At 40.7% G+C, this 20,479-nt stretch overlaps 3 protein-coding genes across 3 annotated transcripts in view; 1 reads left to right on the top strand and 2 right to left on the bottom strand.

Moving 5' to 3' along the window:
• Positions 1 to 20,479, bottom strand: part of LOC134799649 (small ribosomal subunit protein eS25) — a 215,491-nt gene that overhangs the window by 9,157 nt on the left and 185,855 nt on the right. The gene's annotated exons all lie outside the window — the stretch shown is intronic.
• Positions 2,047 to 20,479, top strand: part of LOC134799543 (uncharacterized) — a 36,122-nt gene continuing 17,689 nt past the window's right edge. The window contains exons 1-2 of the mRNA XM_063771977.1: positions 2,047 to 2,384; positions 19,591 to 19,756. Of these exons, the coding sequence (XP_063628047.1) occupies positions 2,330 to 2,384; positions 19,591 to 19,756 (221 nt within the window). The 5' untranslated portion in view covers positions 2,047 to 2,329. The remainder of the gene's footprint in view (positions 2,385 to 19,590; positions 19,757 to 20,479) is intronic.
• LOC134799550 (NADH dehydrogenase [ubiquinone] 1 alpha subcomplex subunit 8-like) overlaps positions 18,334 to 20,479 on the bottom strand; it is a 117,553-nt gene continuing 115,407 nt past the window's right edge. The window contains exon 2 of the mRNA XM_063771983.1: positions 18,334 to 19,022. Coding sequence (XP_063628053.1) covers positions 18,461 to 19,000 — 540 coding nt within the window. The 5' untranslated portion in view covers positions 19,001 to 19,022 and the 3' untranslated portion in view covers positions 18,334 to 18,460. The remainder of the gene's footprint in view (positions 19,023 to 20,479) is intronic.

A 20,479-nucleotide genomic window follows, 5' to 3' on the forward strand; every position in this document is an offset into this window, starting at 1 on the left:
TTGTCAAACGTCAACTTTTGAAAATCAGTGTTACCGCAAAAATCGCAATATGTATTGAGTAGTACAGCGTCATCTCGTTTACCTGTCAAATTTGAAGCACGAAATTGTCCTAGACTCCACACATCTTACTAAATCAAAGTATCTTTTCACATAACAATATACTAATAAAGAATTTTTATTTATTTACTTACTTCCTATTAAAACATAAACTCCACAAATAATACATACTTAGTATTTTAAATAAAATGAGCCGAGAACGTTAAAAAGGTATCGATGTATCGATAAAACCTAGTAACAGTAAAAATCTTCTGGGCAGCACTAAAACCGCCATGTTTAGTTCTAAGATGACGTCACAGTGGCACGCATTATTCGTTGACGTTTCACTTCCATAGGTTTCATATTTCAGTGGGTTAAGCTCGAACTATAATAAATTGTTTTTTTTTTAGTTTTGACGTTTGTTGGTTGGTGCAACTGAGGGGCTACCGCGAAAACCGAAATTCGCAAATTGCGGGGATCTTTCTCTTTTACTCCAATGAAGGCGTAATAAGAGTGACAGAGAAAAATGCCCCCAATTTGCGAACTTCGATTTTCGCGGTTATAGCCCTGCAAGCGTGAGTGTCATGTCATGTCAATCACGCCCGATCTGACGGAGCGTTCAAAAACAAGAAATAGTTATTACTCTTAACAAATTTGCTGTTATAAATAATGTTGTAATCAATGTAATTCATTAATTCGAATAAAAATAGAAATAATATAGATGGTCAAGCAAATCTTGTCAGTAGAAAAAGGCGCGAAATTCAAATTTTCTATGAGACGATATCCCTTCGCGCGTACATTTTTCAAATTTGCCGCCTTTTTCTACTGACAAGATCTGCTTGACCAACTTATAATTATATTTTCTTTATCAAAATTGTACTTTTCTTTCAAATGTTAAATCAAAGAGTAGTATAATATTGTTAAATTATTAATAATAATGCAAGAAAAGCGCGTTTCCGAATGCTTCTGAATATGTCAAAGGCCTACCGCGAAATTCAAAATCTCGTTAAACTTCTACGTAGGCAAGTTTAACGAGATTTCGAATTTCGTCTAAACATTCTTACGCAGTCTCTTAGCTTTCTAGCGCGTAGCGATAGAACACCAAATAGATGTACGAACGAAGTAGTTTGCGGTCGGTAGGCCACTAGAAGTACCTACAGTCATCCTCATCGACCATACAGGATGTTTTTTTAGCCATCTGCAATAATGGGTGAATATTATAGGTCATACTGATCAACTTTTACTATGGGACCAACACCGAAATCGCGAAAAAAATTAGCTGTATGCATACATTCTGGCGGGTCTGGTGTTAATATTTTGTATGGGAGAGACATTTTATTTCGGCGTTGTTCACATAGTAAAAGTTGCTCAGTATGACCTATATATTCACCCCGTAAATTATTACAGGTGACTAAAAATACCCTGTATTTGTAACTGTTAAGCACTTTGGAACTAAACTATCATATGGACCTAAAATGTAGCAAAGTTGTTGTTTGATCCGCGCTCTAAAATTACCACCAAAAATAAAATCCAAATTTTCTTTTCCTTCGCTAGCAACTAGCATTGATGAACAAGTCGGTTCTCAGCTAGTAACCTTTATAATTTAATTTTAATTTAATAGTTATCAGATATCATGCGTAGAACATGAACTCTAGCGCCTTGGCAATAGAGGCGTGTTCAGATATTTGCGAGCACCTTGGCACTTGGCCGACTGTACGTACTTTATAGAAATGAGTTCAAGTAGCAATTTCAATATCGACAATATCATACTTATCCTTCAAGACCTTTGGTCCTCCAAAATACCTCGATGATGGTATATGATCTACTTGGTTGTATTATTTGCATATGATAAGGTCGCGTTGCGTATAATACTAAACTTGTCTAGGTAGGTACTAATTGAATTTTTAAGGTGCCCTAAATTGATATGTAATAATAATAAGTTACCTAATACGTAATTTGTAATATCCGCAAAGGCTTCCAATTAAAGCAAAAGCCTTAAAAGTGGTTTGTATTTGTAACCATCGAGGAAAAATGTAGCGAAAGTATTGGTGTCCCCCAAATGATATCTGTATTAACGGCAGCTGAACTTATGCAACTGCCATTGCCAGAGCGCTCGCGCCGGCAAGCCAGCATCAGTGTTTCGGTAACCGACCAACTCTCCGCTCAACTGCACCCGGTCTTATCACAACATTAGGGCAATTTTTAACGACAGGAATTTATTTTTATAATAAATGGCCAGTGTTTCGATGTGTAGGTTTTGATTTTTTTGGCGGTTGGATTTAAAAGTGGAACAATGTATTTAGGAAAAGTTTTGGTTTTAGTGTTTTCTGCTGGGATTTTGTGTCCAGGTAGGTATACAATTAATATTTCGTCGGGTGACAAGCAAAAGTCACTAAGTACCACCACAAGTTCATAGCCATAGTGAACCATATTAGTAGGTACTAAAAAAAGGTCGATTTTTGTTTAAATTTTTTTAGTAATTAGTGACTGTTGCTTGTCACCTGACGATTTGTGTATCTATTAAGATATTAGTATTGAAATATTTAAAAGTATATAAAACTTTTTTCTAAATTATAATAAACTAAGCGACCCGCCCTGGTTTGCACGGATTACACAAAACCTTAACAAAAAAGAATACACCTAAACCTTCTTCAAGAGTATCTCTATTGATGGGTGAAAACTGCATGAAAATCCTTTCAGTAGTTTTTGAGTTTATCGCGAACATACAAACAGAAAGACAGTAACGCACGCGGGCGGGGGACTTTGTTTTGCCTAGAGTTATGGCTCCTCTACACGATGCGCCAACGTCGGCCAATCCTAGGGACGCAGCTATGCGGTAGAATGAGATAGCAATATCACTTGCTCCCTCTAACGCATAAATGCGTCCCTTGGATTGGCCGACGTTGGCGCATCGTGTAAAGGAGCCATTAGATCAAGCTAAGTTGGCAGCGATTTTGATAGCACAGACTGTGCTAGTGTTATTTTAAACGTCAAACTTCTATGAAATTAATAACACTTGCACAGAATCGCTGCTAACTTAGCTTGGTCAAACTCCAAGTAGGTACGTATCGGTTATAATCTCGAAGCCTTTTTGCTTCCAGCGTAGTTGAGTTGAAGAAATCGGTCTTGCCAAATTCAGTAGAAACGATTAAGTACCTATATAATTAAGAGTTTCTAACAGTTTATGAAACTTAATTGACCAGCTTCCTTAAAATTGCTTCAACCAATTATTTTAACTCACATATACCTAATGTATTAGGTAGGTACCTATATGCTGCCTTCAAAATGCTACGATGTGTGTTCATAATTAACAAGATTAAAAAGGAAATATTTGCGAGACCGAGCTTTGCTCGCCAAACATATAAAAACTCAAAAATGCGCGTTTTCCCAGAGATAAGACCTAGCTAGATCGATTTTTCGCCTCAAAAACCCCCATATAGCAATTAGCAAATTGCATCGAAATCATTAGAGCCGTTTCCGAGATCATTGCTCGAATCGTTTAAAGGTATAAGATAAAGTTCCGATTATTAGCTAAGTATTATATATAGATACGTACTTTACTTACCTACAGTACGAATGCAATGTGTTTCAGAAGAAACACACGCATAATATATTCTTGAATAAATACGTAAGTTTAATATAACAATTAGGTAGGTTTGGTAAGGTAATAATTAATAGTTACTCAATGTGTGAAATATCTCGTCAACACGCATTTCTCGCGCTATATAAGCCTGGCAACGTGATATAACTTGCGGTTACTTCGTGTACCTAGGTATTTAAGTCAGTATTTCTGCCTATATTCCCTAGAAGGCCTACCTACAAATACAAATGTCGATTTCCTTTTCTGAAGAAATACTTATTACTAATATTAGAAACTCAACATATGTACAAGTCCTGTCCTGATATCTAGTTAATAAATACATAGATGTATCTACTTAAGGACTGTTAAAAGTTTAAAATTTTATAGGTACGTTATATCTAATCTACTTGTGCTACCCTGTGCTTTTTGGAATGCAGATAAATATGTAGATTGACTTTTCATCAAATCAGCTGAATGTAATACCCCGATGCATATATATGTAGGTACAGTAAGCTGCAGAGATAACTGACCCCCCTGCAAAATTTCTATGCAGGGAAGGGGGGGGGGGGGGTAGTTCATAAAGCTTACCAGCTAGTTACAATAATCAATCTCTTCATTAGTTTCATTACGCATAGTTAATATACACTACGTACGACACTATGTTGTTAAAATTATCCTAGAGATGACCTTAACCTTATGTACAAATACAGTTAACTAAACGATTTGTAAATATCTAGAGACGAAAAACATTGTTACATTCATTCATCTAATTGACCACAATTAAGTCCTTAATCTGATTGATTAATAAGTACCTATACTTAATGACGTACCTATACTAACATTTTATATATACTCAGTACAGTATAAACATTACGAGTTCCTAGGTTCGTCCCAGGTTAGTCCCAGGCTGTTTGGACTTAAAAGATTTAAATATGTGTAACGGACCGGTTAAATATTATGCAACGAAATTATATCTACCTACTACTTAATAATCACTGCGATTTTAAATGCATCGCCTCGGCGCGCTCTCTTTTCATCATAGTATTGAGGACAATCGGGACCCGGGTATGTCCTTAAACTACGTCCAAGACCACCGGTGGACGGGCAGCAGCGTCCCTCAAATTCGGTGTACTCGACTGCGATCGCCAACCCGCCTGCCAAGCGTGGCGATTATGGCATTCACCCCCCATCATGATGAGCACAATAGAACCACGGCCCCGAGGTTCCGGCGACCCCCGGTGCTCTGGCTATGGTAGCGGTCAGGGCATTAGCGGGGTCAGGGGTGCTAAGAATCTCCGGCAAAGATCCGGCTACCCGCCCCGACGACGACTGGCCCTGGTAACACACAACATACGCACTATGAGGACTGACGAAAAGATCTGCGAGCTGGAAGAGGAACTGAGCAGGTTACACTGGGACATTGTAGGGTTATGCGAAGTCCGTAGAGAGGGGGAGGACACGACAACCCTGAAGTCTGGTAACTTGCTCTACCACCGGGAGGGCGACCAACAGTCCCAAGGTGGTGTCGGGTTTCTCGTTCACAAGTCCCTCGTAAACAACATAATAACCATCGACAGTGTGTCGAGCAGGGTGGTATACCTAATACTCAGAATATCCAAAAGATATTCGCTGAAGGTCATTCAGGTATACGCACCGACCTCGTCACACTCCGATGATGAAGTAGAAGCTATGTATGAGGACGTAAGTAGGGCCATACATACTTCTAAAACCTACTTTACTGTTGTTATGGGGGACTTCAACGCAAAGTTGGGCAAGAGGAGCGGGGATGAGTTGAGATTGGGGCAATTTGGGTATGGGCAACGGAACCCTAGGGGTCAGAGGCTGGCCGACTTTCTGGAGAGAGAGGAACTCTTCATGATGAACTCTTTCTTCCAGAAGCCGCCTCACAGGAAATGGACCTGGATGAGTCCTGACGGTTCCACGAGAAACGAGATAGACTTCATCATGACCGACAAGAAACGGATATTCAGTGATGTCTCTGTGATCAACAGGGTAAAGACCGGTAGTGATCACCGAATCGTAAGAGGCACACTGAATATCAATATTAAACTTGAAAGGTCCAGCCTGATGAAGTCTACGCTCCGACCTACTCGAGCCTATGTTCAAAACCCCGAAAGCTTTCAACTCGAGCTCTCTAACCGCTTTGCTTGCCTAGAGAACTTGGCTTCAGTGGACGAAATCAACGACGGGCTAGTGGAAACTGTCCACACAGTAGGGTCTAAGTTTTTTAGATCCCGCCGTAAAGATAGACCTCAGAAATTGACCGAGCAAACCTTAAACCTCATGGCTGAACGACGCTCGCTACAGTTGCAGTCTCCCGATGACGCGGAGTCATATAGGCAGCTCAATAGACGTATATCTAAGTCCTTGCGACATGATCTGCGTCTCTTTAATACTAACCGTATTAAAGAGACTATTGAGCGAAACCAAGGCTCCAAAGTGTTCGCAAAGGACAAGTCTATTGGGCAAAGCCAGCTGACAAAGCTGAAACGGGAAGATGGCAGCATAGCGTCGAGCAAAGCGGAGGTTTTAGGTGAGATCGAGAGGTTCTATGGACAGTTATACACTTCGATCGCAAAGCCCGTTGACAGCTTGGTAGGAGATCCAAGAGCCAAGCTGTCCCGACATTATACCGAAGATATCCCGGACATCAGTCTGTACGAGATTAGGATGGCCCTGAAGCAGCTTAAGAACAACAAGGCGCCGGGCAAAGACGGAATCACTTCAGAGCTTCTGAGAGCGGGTGGAACACCGGTACTTAAAGTCCTCCAGAAGCTCTTTAATTCCGTCTTGTCCGAGGGCATAACGCCTGAAACATGGAATAGAGGCGAGGTGGTGCTGTTCTTCAAAAAAGGTGATAACAACCTATTGAAGAACTACAGACCCATCACGCTTCTGAGCCATGTCTATAAGCTGTTTTCAAGGGTCATCACGAACCGTCTCGAACACAGACTTGATGACTTCCAGCCTCCCGAACAAGCCGGTTTCCGAAAAGGCTACAGTACCATAGACCACATCCATACGCTGCGGCAAGTTATACAGAAGATCGAAGAGTATAACTTGCCATTATGCTTAGCGTTTGTGGACTATGAGAAAGCCTTCGATTCGGTGGAAACATGGGCGGTGCTTGAGTCTCTTCAGCGATGCCATATTGACTATCGGTACATCGAAGTGTTGAAGTGTTTGTATAGTAACGCCACCATGTCGGTCCGAGTACAGGAGCAGAGCACGAGGGCGATTCCATTGCGAAGAGGCGTAAGGCAGGGAGACGTTATCTCTCCGAAACTGTTTACTGCCGTAATGGAAGACGCCTTCAAGCTCCTGGAATGGGAAGGACTTGGAATCAACATCAACGGCGAATACATCACTCACCTTCGGTTTGCCGACGATATCGTAGTCATGGCAAAGTCGATGGAGGAACTCAGCATGATGCTCGATGACCTCAACCGAGTTTCACAACGGGTGGGCTTGAAAATGAACATGGACAAGACGAAACTTATGTCAAATGCCAATGTTGTGCCCATCCCAGTCTCTGTTGGGAACTCGGTACTCGAAGTTGTTGACTCGTACATCTACCTAGGACAAGTAGTCCAATTAGGTAGGTCCAACTTCGAGAAAGAGGTCAACCGCCGAATCCAACTCGGTTGGGCAGCGTTCGGGAAACTACGTAATGTCTTTTCGTCCGACATACCTCAGTGCCTCAAGACGAAAGTCTTTAATCAATGTGTGTTACCAGTGATGACTTACGGCTCCGAAACGTGGTCTTTCACTATCGGCCTCATCTCAAAACTTAAAGTCGCTCAACGAGCTATGGAGAGGGCTATGCTCGGAGTTTCTCTACGTGATCGAATCAGAAATGAGGAGATCCGTAGACGAACTAAAGTCACCGACATAGCCCACCGGATTAGCAAGCTGAAGTGGCAATGGGCAGGCCACATTGCACGCAGAGAAGATGGCCGATGGGGTCGAAAAGTGCTCGAGTGGAGACCACGGACTAGCAAGCGCAGCGCAGGACGTCCACCCACAAGATGGACAGACGATCTTGTTAAGGTCGCCGGAAGACGCTGGATGCGGGTCGCTTCCAACCGGCACGTATGGAGGTCCAAGGGGGAGGCCTATGTTCAGCAGTGGACGTCTTATGGCTGAGATGACGATGATGATGATTGAGGACATTGATGTATAATAATAATAATATTAACAACGAGTGTGGGATGCATCGTGATGTGGTGGCAGTAGACAGGAACCTAACGCCGCTCTCCTTGGCAAACGAGAACTGGCGCAAACCTGTGGTACTAAGTACTGCGGATCGCAAGGCGGCATGGGAGAGTAAGGTGCTACACGGGCGGTTCTACAAGGCCCTCACGGGACCCGACGTGGACCTGCTCGCGTCGGTGAACTGGTTACGATTCGGGGACCTCTTCGGAGAAACCGAGGGTTTTGCCTGTGCAATTGCGGACGAAGTGATGATGACGAACAACTATCGGAAATATATCCTGAAGGACGGTACGGTCGACATTTGTCGGGCATGCCGCCGTCCCGGAGAGTCACTCAGGCATATCATTTCTGGTTGTTCTCATCTTGCTAACGGCGAGTACTTGCACAGACATAATCTCGTAGCCAGGATTATTCACCAGCAACTTGCTCTTCTATACGGCCTTGTGGACCGCGAAGTACCGTACTACAAGTACTTACCTGCGCCTGTTCTCGAGAATGGTCGTGCCACGCTCTATTGGGATCGATCTATCATCACTGACAGAACTATTGTAGCCAATAAGCCTGACATCGTGATAATAGATCGATCGCAACGTCGGGCCGTGCTCGTTGACATCACCATCCCCCATGATGAGAATCTCGTGAAAGCCGAGAAGGACAAGTCCAGTAAGTACCTAGACTTGGCTCACGAGATAACCGCCATGTGGGATGTTGATTCGACGATCATTGTCCCGATAGTCGTTTCAGTGAACGGTCTAATAGCGAAGAGTCTCGACCAACATCTTGAGAGACTCTCGCTAGGTGGTTGGATCAAGGGTCAGATGCAGAAGGCGGTGATCTTGGACACGGCGCGGATAGTCCGCCGGTTCCTCTCTCTGCGGCCCTGACCACCGGTAGCTTGGGCCCTGCCCCGCTGCTGGCGGCACCCTAGGTTAGGTTTTTTATAATGTGTTTATAATAATTTTTATTGTTTTGTAAGTGTTTTTATATTTTACTTTTATATTCATATTATAAATAACCTAACTTAAGATGAGAAATGAATAAAGATAATATTAATAATTATTGATTGTGTGTTAACATTTTTAATATTCTTACCTGCCTATTCAAAAAGGGGAGTGTGGTATGACCAAATACTTAGTTGGATTCTGTTTCGTTAATATTCTAAGTATGTATAAGATTTACCTACGTTTAAGTAAGACATTTAGATACGAAAAGCTAATTATGCCATAGGTAGTTTTTGTACACATTAACCGAAATATCAAAACGAACTAGGTGCTACTGAAAGTTCTGCAGCCTGAGGCGCGTTGATGTCTTTTGTTCTGCAGCGGGTCAAGTATTTCAAGATTTTTTGTAATTAATACAGCTTAATTTTGTTATGCCTGACCATACTCTGAGGTATGAGGATTTTTCTTTCTTTTTTAGGGTTCCGTACCCAAAGGGTAAAAACGGGACCCTCTAGTACTAAGACTCCACTGTCCGTCGTCACCAGGCTGTATCTCATGAATCGTGATACAGCCTATTCTAGACAGTTGAAACTTTCACAGATGATGTATTTCTGTTGCTGCTATAACAACAAATAATAATAAGTTTTTGGCAAAAATTTCATTTTTGGTACTAGCTTTTATCGCTGACTGTACTTTTCTTACGACAGACAACTAATACTCATCGAGACAATTCTAAAAACCCCTAACACAGGTTGCGTTGTTTCATCACCGAGTTCCTATGGCCACCTCTTGTCTCCATCATCAGATCAGCTCGATGGTACCATAATATTGCATTGTCATCCGATTTATACATGCATGCAAAATTTCAGCTCAATCGGAAACCGGGAAGTAGATCAAATTTAACTTGTAAGATTTGATTACAGACCGACAGACAACGGTCAGGTGAAACTAAATAAAAGCTTGTAAAAAGTACGGAACCCTCGGTGGGCGAGTTCGACTCGCACTTGTCCGGGTTTTTTATTTTGATTTAATATGGCTAGTTTAAGGAGCTCTCTCTCTCTTCCGAGCTATACACCTGTATATCCCACATGGTGATGGGGTCAGCTTTCCGTGTTATTTGCTTCCACGCAATATGGCTAGTTTAAGCCAGTTTAAGGAGCTCGTGATACTAAATATAATTAAAATAAATAAAAAATACAAATACCTACATATGTTCACAAGCATAGTGTGTACTAGTAAATTACAAACAAAATGTTAGTACAGACAATACTGACAGATGTTCTCCGGACGAACCCTAAATCTCGAATAGTCTGAGTACCAATTTATATATATATAGTCTGGCTTACACGGATCTGATACCGGTATTGAGTGGACCTACATTTTGACATTGGAAATGTCTTTTCGTTCGCTCCAGTATAGGGTCCGATTTCACGAAAAAGTGCGATCCCCTTATATCTCGGAAAGTTGTGAAGATATGATATTGAAAAATAGGCTCAAAAGACGCATAATCACGAGAGCTGTAAGGTGCAAAAATAATTATTCGAGAAAGTCAAAAACGAAAAAAGTTATGGTCGAAATAGTGAAAATAAAATTCAATTTTTTCCCAATTTTTGATTTTGGATCTCGATAATTTGGAAATGAAGAATGATATCAAAAATTTGAGAAAAACGGCTCTGGACAATTTAGTCAGCTACAATTTGAGCCTAAAACAAAGACGATCGGGTTAAGGGTCTGCCCTGTAGCCTAACCTTAAAATAGTCATAAAGTCAGAACGCACTATTCAACAATCTTTGCATTCTTGTGGTGGTAGAGGTAGAAATAGAGGTAGAGGTAGAGATAGAAATAGAAATATAAATAATTTTATTCGTGAGCGCAAACACAAAATAAAAACTTATACAGAGAAACATAAAAAAGAAAAGTGCCACGAAATGGTCTCACCTCAGCATGTTGCTGGCGGCTGCTAGCAGATAGCTGATGCTGAACCCTGGCAGTACCTAGTGGAGCTCGGGTTTAATACAACATAAGCACACGCTGTTTTGGTCATCGGACTCGTCTCGATGAGCACTTAGGAGAGTAGTACCCAAGATAGAGCTGATGCTGATGCTGAACCCTGGCTGTACCTAAAGGAACTCAGGTTTGTTGCAACATAGGCACACGCTGTTTTGGTCATCCGACTCGTCTTGATGAGCACTTAGGAGAGTAGTACCCAAGATAGAGCTGATGCTGAACCCTGGTTGTACCTAGCGGAACTCAGGTTTGGTGCAACATAGGCAAGCGCTGTTTTGGACATCCGATTCGTCATGATGATCACATGGTAGAGCATTACCCAAGATAGCTGATGCTGAACCCTGGTAGTACCTATTGGAACTCAGGTCTGGTGCAACATAGACAAACGCTGTTATGGTCATCTCTCGTCGCGTCAAACAGCTGTCAAGAAAATTTCATATCTTGCAGCAAATGGGCCGCTGCCGATCAGGACTCGAGTGACGATAACGGCGATGTGGCTACCACTTCTCGAGTTGACTACGGATTTGCCGTGTAATAATTTTCTTGTACTTTGAACATTAATACCTATATCCCGCTTATTAATCGAAAAATGAAATATGTACCTATACTTATGCGCCACGGCGACAATTATTCAAACTTCGATACGCGTGTGGAAATTTTGCAATTTGTTTGTTCACATGCGTTATGTCCAGGATACTTGTGTTAATCTAAGAATAAAATAATTATCATTCAACGTTGTAGTTTTATTTTGTAACTTTTTCCTTATCCCGACTTTCTCGTCGCTCAGCGACAATATTTTTTCGAATTCCGTAGATTAATTTCCAATGTGCTCGATAGTCGTGTGAGGCACGAAATCTGTGAATTTTTTTCTGTACCTTACCTACATGTAATTAGGTCAATAACCAGACCTCTCGATTTATTAAACGTAACGCCTTTTCTTTCACAACTACATTAAAAAATACAAAAAATGGTTGCGTTAAACGCCTCTTTCTCTCAGTCGTCACATTCAAAGTCCCAATGCAATTGTTTCGTTCAGTAAGTCAATTAATTGGCTGGCCAAACTACATGTTACTTTAATTGTCAGCCAATGTAAGTTTTTGATTGCTACTCGTTAGTATCAGTATTTAACTGATTTTCGTCTATTAAGTTAATCTATGTATTTAATGACGCATATAACCCATTGACCTCTTACTTCTTACATTTAATACTCTATATCGGCGGGGACCAGAAATGATTTTTCCGTTAGATTGGGACAGGTAGGAACTTTGTATTCTACAATCATTATAGTCTGGCCGACCATGCTTAGCAGTAAAAATAACCAATAAAACTATAAGGATCTAGATTAAGAACCCTGATATTCTGTAGATACACATTTGTACCTATATTATAATAAACCTCATTTACATATAAAGTTCTAAAACGTGAAAGTAAATGTGACCCTGTGACACGTATGTTGCAATGAATAGTCGATAAAATTTCGTCGCAAATAACACTGATGCGACCTATCCCATACTATGAAACTAATGAATAATGGTAATCTGTGTGTCGTCTGCTCCGTCTGCTGGCGTTGTGAAACGTCGATTAGGGCTGGCCTACTTGGCGATGCGTTTTCGACGGCCTTGCAGATGCAGCTCCCGCTCTCTGACTGCAATTTGGAATTGCACTTGATAACCTAACAAAATCTGGCAACTCAGATTACCTACTATGCGGATTATTATTTTAGAACACTGTTTAATTTGGCTAACATAGTTGTTATTATGCTTATTAAAGTTGGGCATAATACGTTTATCTTTTATCTCATTAACCTTGGCTTGGCCAGACCTAAAAAAAAGCCGGTCAAGTGCGAGTCGAACTCGCGTCCCAAGGGTTCCGTACTGCACACATTTTCGAACCAGCGAGCAAAGCGAAGTTCTTAAGTAGGTACATTCAACTGTTCATTCAATTGTTCCACACACGGCTGGCTAGGGGCACGCCCCGGCTTTTCCGTGTTTTTTAACTGAGCTATCAGAGGATAGTTAGTTACGCAATTATTATTTATTTTTTTATTTTTGCATTGGTTAGACGTAGGTATCTCTGTTATTTCAAGGTAACAGGGCTATAACCGCGAAAATCGAAGTTCGCAAATTGTGGGCATTCTCTCTTTCACTCTAATTACGGTTTCATTGTAGTGAAAGAGAAATATCCCCTCAATTTGCGAACTTTGGTGTTTGGTGCACCTCTCTCGGATGATTCAGGCCTTCGGCCCAACGCAGAGCTTGGCCTAGACCTTCGCACTAGCTGTCCACACCACGTTTCACGTAAACAATTGCAGTTCTGGCCCTGATAGAGCTTATCCGCAATTTTTATTTTTAAGTCCGGCTCATGCTTAACTGCAGACTTCTTATATTACGTTTTTCCAGTAATCTATAGCAGGGATGTAACGGATGTGGTTTTATCGGAACCGAAAACGGAAACAGATGTTTTCAATTTAGTTTAACGGAACCGAAAACGGAAACGGAACCGTAAACGGAAACGGAACCGAAAACGGAACCGGAACCAGAATCGGAGCCTGACTTTTTAACGATGTAGTCGTTTTCCCCTTTCTAGAATAAACCTTCAGACAAAGTTTACACTTAGCCGTGTCCCCACTTCATCAAAATAGTTCCAAATCGAACTTGATTTCGGCTTCATTGTGCGTTTTTTTACACACTAACATTCACCACACACACTACATATAGTCAGTAGTCAGTACACAACAGAACACATACGATTTTAATTTTAATAACACGAATAAAACAAAGTATACAAACAAACAACAAATTAGCGTAGCACGTGGCAAGCGGGGCGATGAGCGAATGACTGGTATGAACCTGTTTGTTTTTGATGTACGCCGCCGCCGCACGAAGCATTGACATCCGTTATAACTTCCGTTTCAAACATAACGGAACCGGAACAGAAACGGATGTGTAATACCAAACGGAAGTTCCGCCTTAACGGAAACGGAACCGGAGCTCCGTAACATCCCTGATCTATAGGTAAAAGAACTATCGCGTTTTCCAAAATATACGCCCAGCAGTTCCGGAGCTACAGCCCTCTCCTTTATCTGGTAATTTTTAGGGTTCCGTACCCAAAGGGTAAAACAGGACCCTATTACTAAGACTTCGCTGTCCGTCCGTCCGTCCGTCCGTCCGTCCGTCTGTCCGTCCGTCCGTCCGTCCGTCCGTCCGTCCGTCCGTCTGTCTGTCACCAGGCTGTATCTCACGAACCGTGATAGCTAGACAGTTGAAATTTTCACAGATGATGTATTTCTGTTGCCGCTATAACAACAAATACTAAAAACAGAATAAAATAAAGATTTAAATGGGGCTCCCATACAACAAACGTGATTTTTGACCAAAGTTAAGCAACGTCGGGAGTGGTCAGTACTTGGATGGGTGACCGTTTTTTTTTTGCTTTTTTTTTCGTTTTTTTTTTGCATTATGGTACGGAACCCTTCGTGCGCGAGTACGACTCGCACTTGCCCGGTTTTTGCCTAATATTTTCTTAAATAACTTGTACACTAGTTATTTAAAATTAATTATGTACCTAAACCTTTTACTCAGGTTGATCTTCTAGTTTTTATCACAAGAATTAACAAAATTCCCGTTATATAGTGATTCTGCTCTGTTTTCACCTTAATAATCTAGAAATTATAACGATTCGTTTCATAATTATATTAGGTATGTACATGTAAGTAGTGCGTCTGATTTCATGGAGTGGGCCCAATCGATTAGCAAAATAGAGAACAAAATCGACGATCTCCTTTGCAGGAAGCATGCACATGTCGGAGGCTCCGGGCCTTCAGGGCACTCGACCTTCGCATTCAGACACTTGTACTATAATTGTTCTGTGTTTGAGCACTAACCTCCCGCAATTCGGCCTGCGGCCGTGCGTTTCAAAAAGCCTCTGGGGGACGCTTCGGGCCTCCGGCCCTACGCGTAGCTGGGCCTTCGGCCTTCTCAAAAGCTGTCCACACCACGTTTCACGTAAACCATTACGGCTGTGTCCCTAAAACAGCCCAACCGCGTTTTTTTTTCTTAAGTCCGACTCACGCTTGACTGTAGATTTCTAATAGGTTTTCCTGTCATCTAGAGGTGAAGAACTATTATGTGTATTTTTTTCAAAATTCTAGACACAGTAGTATCGGAGTTAAGGGGAGGGGGATGGTATTTTTTTGCCTATTTTCTTAAACAACTTCTAAACTATTTCAGACAAAATTATAAAAAAATTATATTTGAGATTCTCAAAATAAGCCCTTTCATTTAATATGTAACACGATAATGGTTTGCCAAACTTTGTTTTTTAATTTTCTCATATTCCCCCTAAAAGTGCCCCCTATGCTAAAAATTCATTTGTTTTTATTACATGTCCGTCTTTGGGTCACAGACTTCCACATGTATACCAAATTTCAACTTAATTGGTCTAGTAGTTTTGGAGCAAATAGGCTGTGACAGACGGACAGACGGACGGACAGACAGACGCACGAGTGATCCTATAAGGGTTTCGTTTTTTCTTTTTGAGTTACGGAACCCTAAAAATGTAAAAGTAGCTAACCCAAATAATAACCAATTAAGGCCAGAAACAATAAGATTAAAAAGTAATCTAAAACCAACTTTATTTAGTAGTGGGTAGTGACCCTGCCTGTGAAGCCGATGGTCCTGGGTTCGAATCCTGGTAAGGGCATTTATTTGTGGGTGGGCATGGGTGTTTCCTATGTATATAAGTATGTATACCATCGCCTATATAGCAGCCATAGTACAAGCTTTGCTTAGTTTGGGGCTAGGTTGATTTGTGTAAGATGTTTACCTAATATTTATTTATCGAACGAGCGAGCGAAGCGAAGCGAAGTTCTTACATTCGACTTGGATCACGCGGCTGGCTAGCGGCACGTCCCGGCATTTCGATGTTTTTAAGCTGAACTGTCAGAAGATATATTAGTTTGATACTCAAGAACTTAAGTAAATTTGTTCTAATTTAAATGAAATTGGGTAAACGTGTAGTTGAGGGCATTATATTTTAGTCATTAAATTATGAGCAGGCTCGATCAAGGGATTATTGAGGTAGAAGAGCTTAGAAGGCCAAAAAGCTGTTTGTGAGAGGTCTGGCTATTCTGGTCATTTTATTTGCAAAAAACATGGTCGAATTTAGTATCAAATGAAAGTGCTCGGTTTGCACTTTTATAATATCGTTTTTAAATTTACCATTTTGAAATAATTAGCAAGATAAAAATAAAATAATATAAACATAATATAGGTATTTGACATTTGACAGGAAATATGTCGGCTTAGCACAGATATACAGTTTATTTTAATCTCTATGATTTCTATGATGACTTAAATCCAGGGGAGGGACAGTCGTATATAAAATATAAAGCACTTTATTCGAAAAAATTGCGACATCTATATTACTTAACGGTAAACTTTGTTTTTTAATATGGCTTCACTTTATTTCGTCAGAACGTCTTAAAAGTCTTGTATCCAGCGCATGGATCAAACAAAAAAACATCTGTTAGAACAGATTATTTATGGCCATCGTTGCCATGGAGGCGATTCTCACAAAAAAACAACTTTGTCAAATAAAACTCAAAATATTATAACACCCCATTTATTGTCTGTACTACGACATAATTCAGATAAATAAAAATACTTTCAGTTTTACAATGTTAAAAGAAACAAAGTTTTCATACGCCATCACAGTTGCTGAGAACTTTATTACCAAATAATTTTGAAAAATATTTGGCGGGTAGATTCACAACCTCCTGCGTGTAAATGTGTTTCGTGGTCATTTGTGTGTTATTCCAGCCGTGTATTATTATGATAGGTAATTTATTTACATCAACAGTCAAGTTAAAAGTACCTAATCTGTTTTCGTGTATTAATAAATATCTAAAGCCTTTCTTCAAAGTCAAAGTTTTTACGTTCGGAACATACTTAGACGCTATACTGGGTCAAGCAGATCTTGTCAGTAGAAAAAGGCGGCAAATTTGAAAAATGTAGGCGCGAAAGGATATCGTCCCATAGAAAATTTGAATTTCGCGCCTTTTTCTACTGGCAAGATTTGCTTGACTGTCTATATTTATGCCCCTCCCCCCCTGATATTGACGTTCATATTTCTGGTTAAGAATTACAGATGGCACTTCAAAATGGATGCAAAAAAGTTCTCTCTTTGTCCTATATATTATACATACTACTCTTTGCGTAAATCAGTCAAGGGCTCCACAGACCTTGCAATAAATCCAGGCGATTTTTGATCCATTGCCGCCTATAGTGCGACATAAAATAGTAGAAATTAAATAAAATGGAACTCAAAAATGTCAATACTAAATTGTTGCCATGTGTCTAAATTGTTGTGTGTGGTTTACGTCAAAAATGTGACAATTACGTAGAAAGTGGTGCCCTCATTTATTTTCTACTATTTTATGTCGCACTATACGAGTACCTAAGTAGGTGCAACAAAGTCAATCGCTCTATAATAATTTTTGATTAACTGCGAGTTCTCAGTTCGGGGCGAACTACTAGTTTTATTTATTTATCTAATGCTATTCAAATTGGACTTGACTAAAACAGTTCTAATTTTGCATCTGGTTAGCCTTGGAGTACCCGCAACACCGGCACGCCCAAAGTTAGCGAAATTGGGCCCAATCAACTTTTACAGCTTGATTCAACATGACTAATTACTTGAATTGGTTTTTACCACGCTTCTCGCATTAAGCTGTAGGCTCGTGCTATTCTTACATGAGAGAGTTCGACCATCTGTCTGTCCGTCCGTCTGTCTATCTGTGTGTAAACTATAAAATAAACTATGTACAGTCGCCATCAGATATATCGGAGCGGCCAAGGTGTTCACAATATCTGAACACGCGCTCTAACGCCCTGATAATAGAGGCGTGTTCCGATATTTGTGAGCACCTTGGCCGCTCCGATATATCTGATGGCGACTGTACCTACCTATGTTTGTAACGAAATTTGGAACTTATGTGTATTTTGTGAGCCGCTACTTAGTTTTAAACTAAAATGATGTATTTTTAGTAGGGAGGCACCCCATATGCCTATGTAAGTAACTAAAAATAAAAAAAATGGACTATTTATCAAGTCCAAAATGATAGTTTTGAAAATAGTCGATTCGAAAGTCCAAACCCTGCATTATGCGTGTCGTGATACATTTGGCCGATTTTTTCGTATATCGCTCTCTGGTAAGCTTTAAATAGTCACTGGTTTACGCGTTAGGCCTGCAATTGATAGCAATATGTATGTGCCGAAGACACAAACTATACCTATGTTAATTGTTCATGAACGCCGCGGCGTGATAGGCTGCATGACCCGCGGCCGCGTGGCACACTTAGGCTTATGTACCACTATTTAGGCATATCCTAAGGTTATACAACTGTAATTAGTCATTACGAGTACCGAGTACCTACTTTTGTACAGCTAGTAGGTATAGCGTTAATACTGTTAATAGTGACATTAAACTATGCAAACAATTATCATTCGTGTTTATTCCTTCTTCACAGCATATTTAGAATTCAACTAATTACCTAAAGGTGTAATTACTTACACGGCTCCATGCGTGACAAAATTAGCAGAGTTTGGTTAGTTAATTACTTAGTCGTACATCCGGAGTACCGTAGTTTGTTGTGTTTTAACTATTCTGTCATCCACCAAAACCGACTACCAAATCGGGCTGGTTTACGCTCCTTGCAGTCCGGCAAAGAAGGAGTCGGATCTTTAACCTTGGGTACGCACGGGCAAGGAGGCCCGGGCAGTGGTTCACTGCTACTCTTGTGCACGCGCCCTCGGCAAAAGTACCCGAAGTCCGGCCGTTCAACACACAGTTTATCTTTCATGCACTTATCGAACACAGCTTGCGTCTTTCGACAGTGCTCGAAACTGTTATCTCCCGAGCTCTTATCGATGCATTCAGCGTATTGGTTGAATTCATTGCGGCATTCAGCTTTAATCGAACGGAAAACTTTTAGAGCGCAAAATGTTACACGTTTTCCGAGATCCACACAAGCGCGAGGGTCCTGGGTTTCTTGCCGACACAGCATAAATTCGTTGTTGAGATTTTCGCATAGTTTCCCGACGTAAGGGCCAGCAGACATCAGCGTGGAAGTGGACAGGTTGATTTCTTGCACGGTTAAATCATCACATTGTGGTAGAGTTACATCTTTAGTGATCACCATATTGATTTATTATGTATGTATACTATTATTATTAAAAAATTAAACTATTTGCACCAACAACAGTGTGTCAATATTAATCAATCAGTTTTCATTGACATTCATGTCAAGGTGAATATTTAGTTTATTGTAAATAATAATATAATTTAGTTTTAATCACGACTGAATAGGATGCACGTGTGAAACCTATAAATCCTCTATCTACTACAAAATTTACCCATCGCGATATTTTCACATAACACTTTTAGCTTTTAGCCCCCATTCCCACGGGCGCTTAGTTTTACAACGCGCGTTAAAAAAGCGTTTGAATGACACAAATGATTACATGTGTATTTATTCACACGACAGCGGTGGCGCTTTTTATCAAGCGTTGTTGGATTTTCGACTTAAGTCTTGGTCGTTAAATCGAATTTAGAGTGCGGACAGATGCTGTTTTAACGCGCGTTGAAAAAGCTCTCGTGCGAATGGGGGCTTAGAGTAATCCTCAGTATAGTTTTGTTAAATTCGTCCGATAATCCGACATACGATTATTAATTATATGTATTATGTAGATATTTACCATGTAAAATTTCACACTATTTTTTTGTTTCCAGCGACTGAAGCCCAGTCGGTAGTATGCCCCGCCGTACGCACAACCAGTGGTTGGCTGGACCTGTTCCCGCTGCCCTGCCGTAAGTCCTCAGAATGCAGGACCGTCATGGGGCCCTCACACGTCTGCTGTAAGGGCTACTGCACAAAGGGCGTCGCGGCGCAGATCCGGTACGTTGCTAGGCATGACAACTACACAGCTACACTCTACTTCACTACAATGCATTTTGTGGTCGAAGGAGCTTCAGGAACGTTGCGTCAAGTTGTTGAGCACACTGCGGAGCACTGCCTGCCAGCACGCAATGTACCATCGATTTTTAGGGTTCCGTACCTCAAAAAGAAAAAAAAAACGGAACCCTTATAGGATCACTCGTGCGTCTGTCTGTTTGTCCGACCATTCCCCCCTTTATCTCTGACACTACTGGGTCTAAAATTTTGAAAAAAATACACAAAATAGTACTTTACCTATATATAGATGACAGGAAAACCTATTAGAAATGTGCAGTCAAGCGTGAGTCGGATTTATGTACGGAACCCTTGGAACGCGAGTCCGACTCGCACTTGACCGGTTTTTTTTTTACATAATTATGGGAATTACATTTCTGTCCCTCCCTACTTAAATATACAGCGTGTCAGCGTAGTTGCCTTAGTTATTTTGAATAATTTTCTGCATTAATCTAAGAGCATTGGGTTAAAAAATCAAACGGCCCGTATTGTTAATGTTATGGTCAGGTCAGACCGACATTTATGTTGGCCGTGACATTTATTACAATTCACTGCAAAACTTGTGCAAAATTATCAAATTGCATTACGTTTTTCGCAACTTCGAAATGTAAATAGATTACATACCTACATAAATTACTTTTTTCGTAAAAGAGTCGTGAGCAATTTATA

This window comes from Cydia splendana, chromosome 18 (assembly GCF_910591565.1).
Source record: "Cydia splendana chromosome 18, ilCydSple1.2, whole genome shotgun sequence".
In the NCBI taxonomy this organism is placed as follows: domain Eukaryota; kingdom Metazoa; phylum Arthropoda; class Insecta; order Lepidoptera; family Tortricidae; genus Cydia; species Cydia splendana.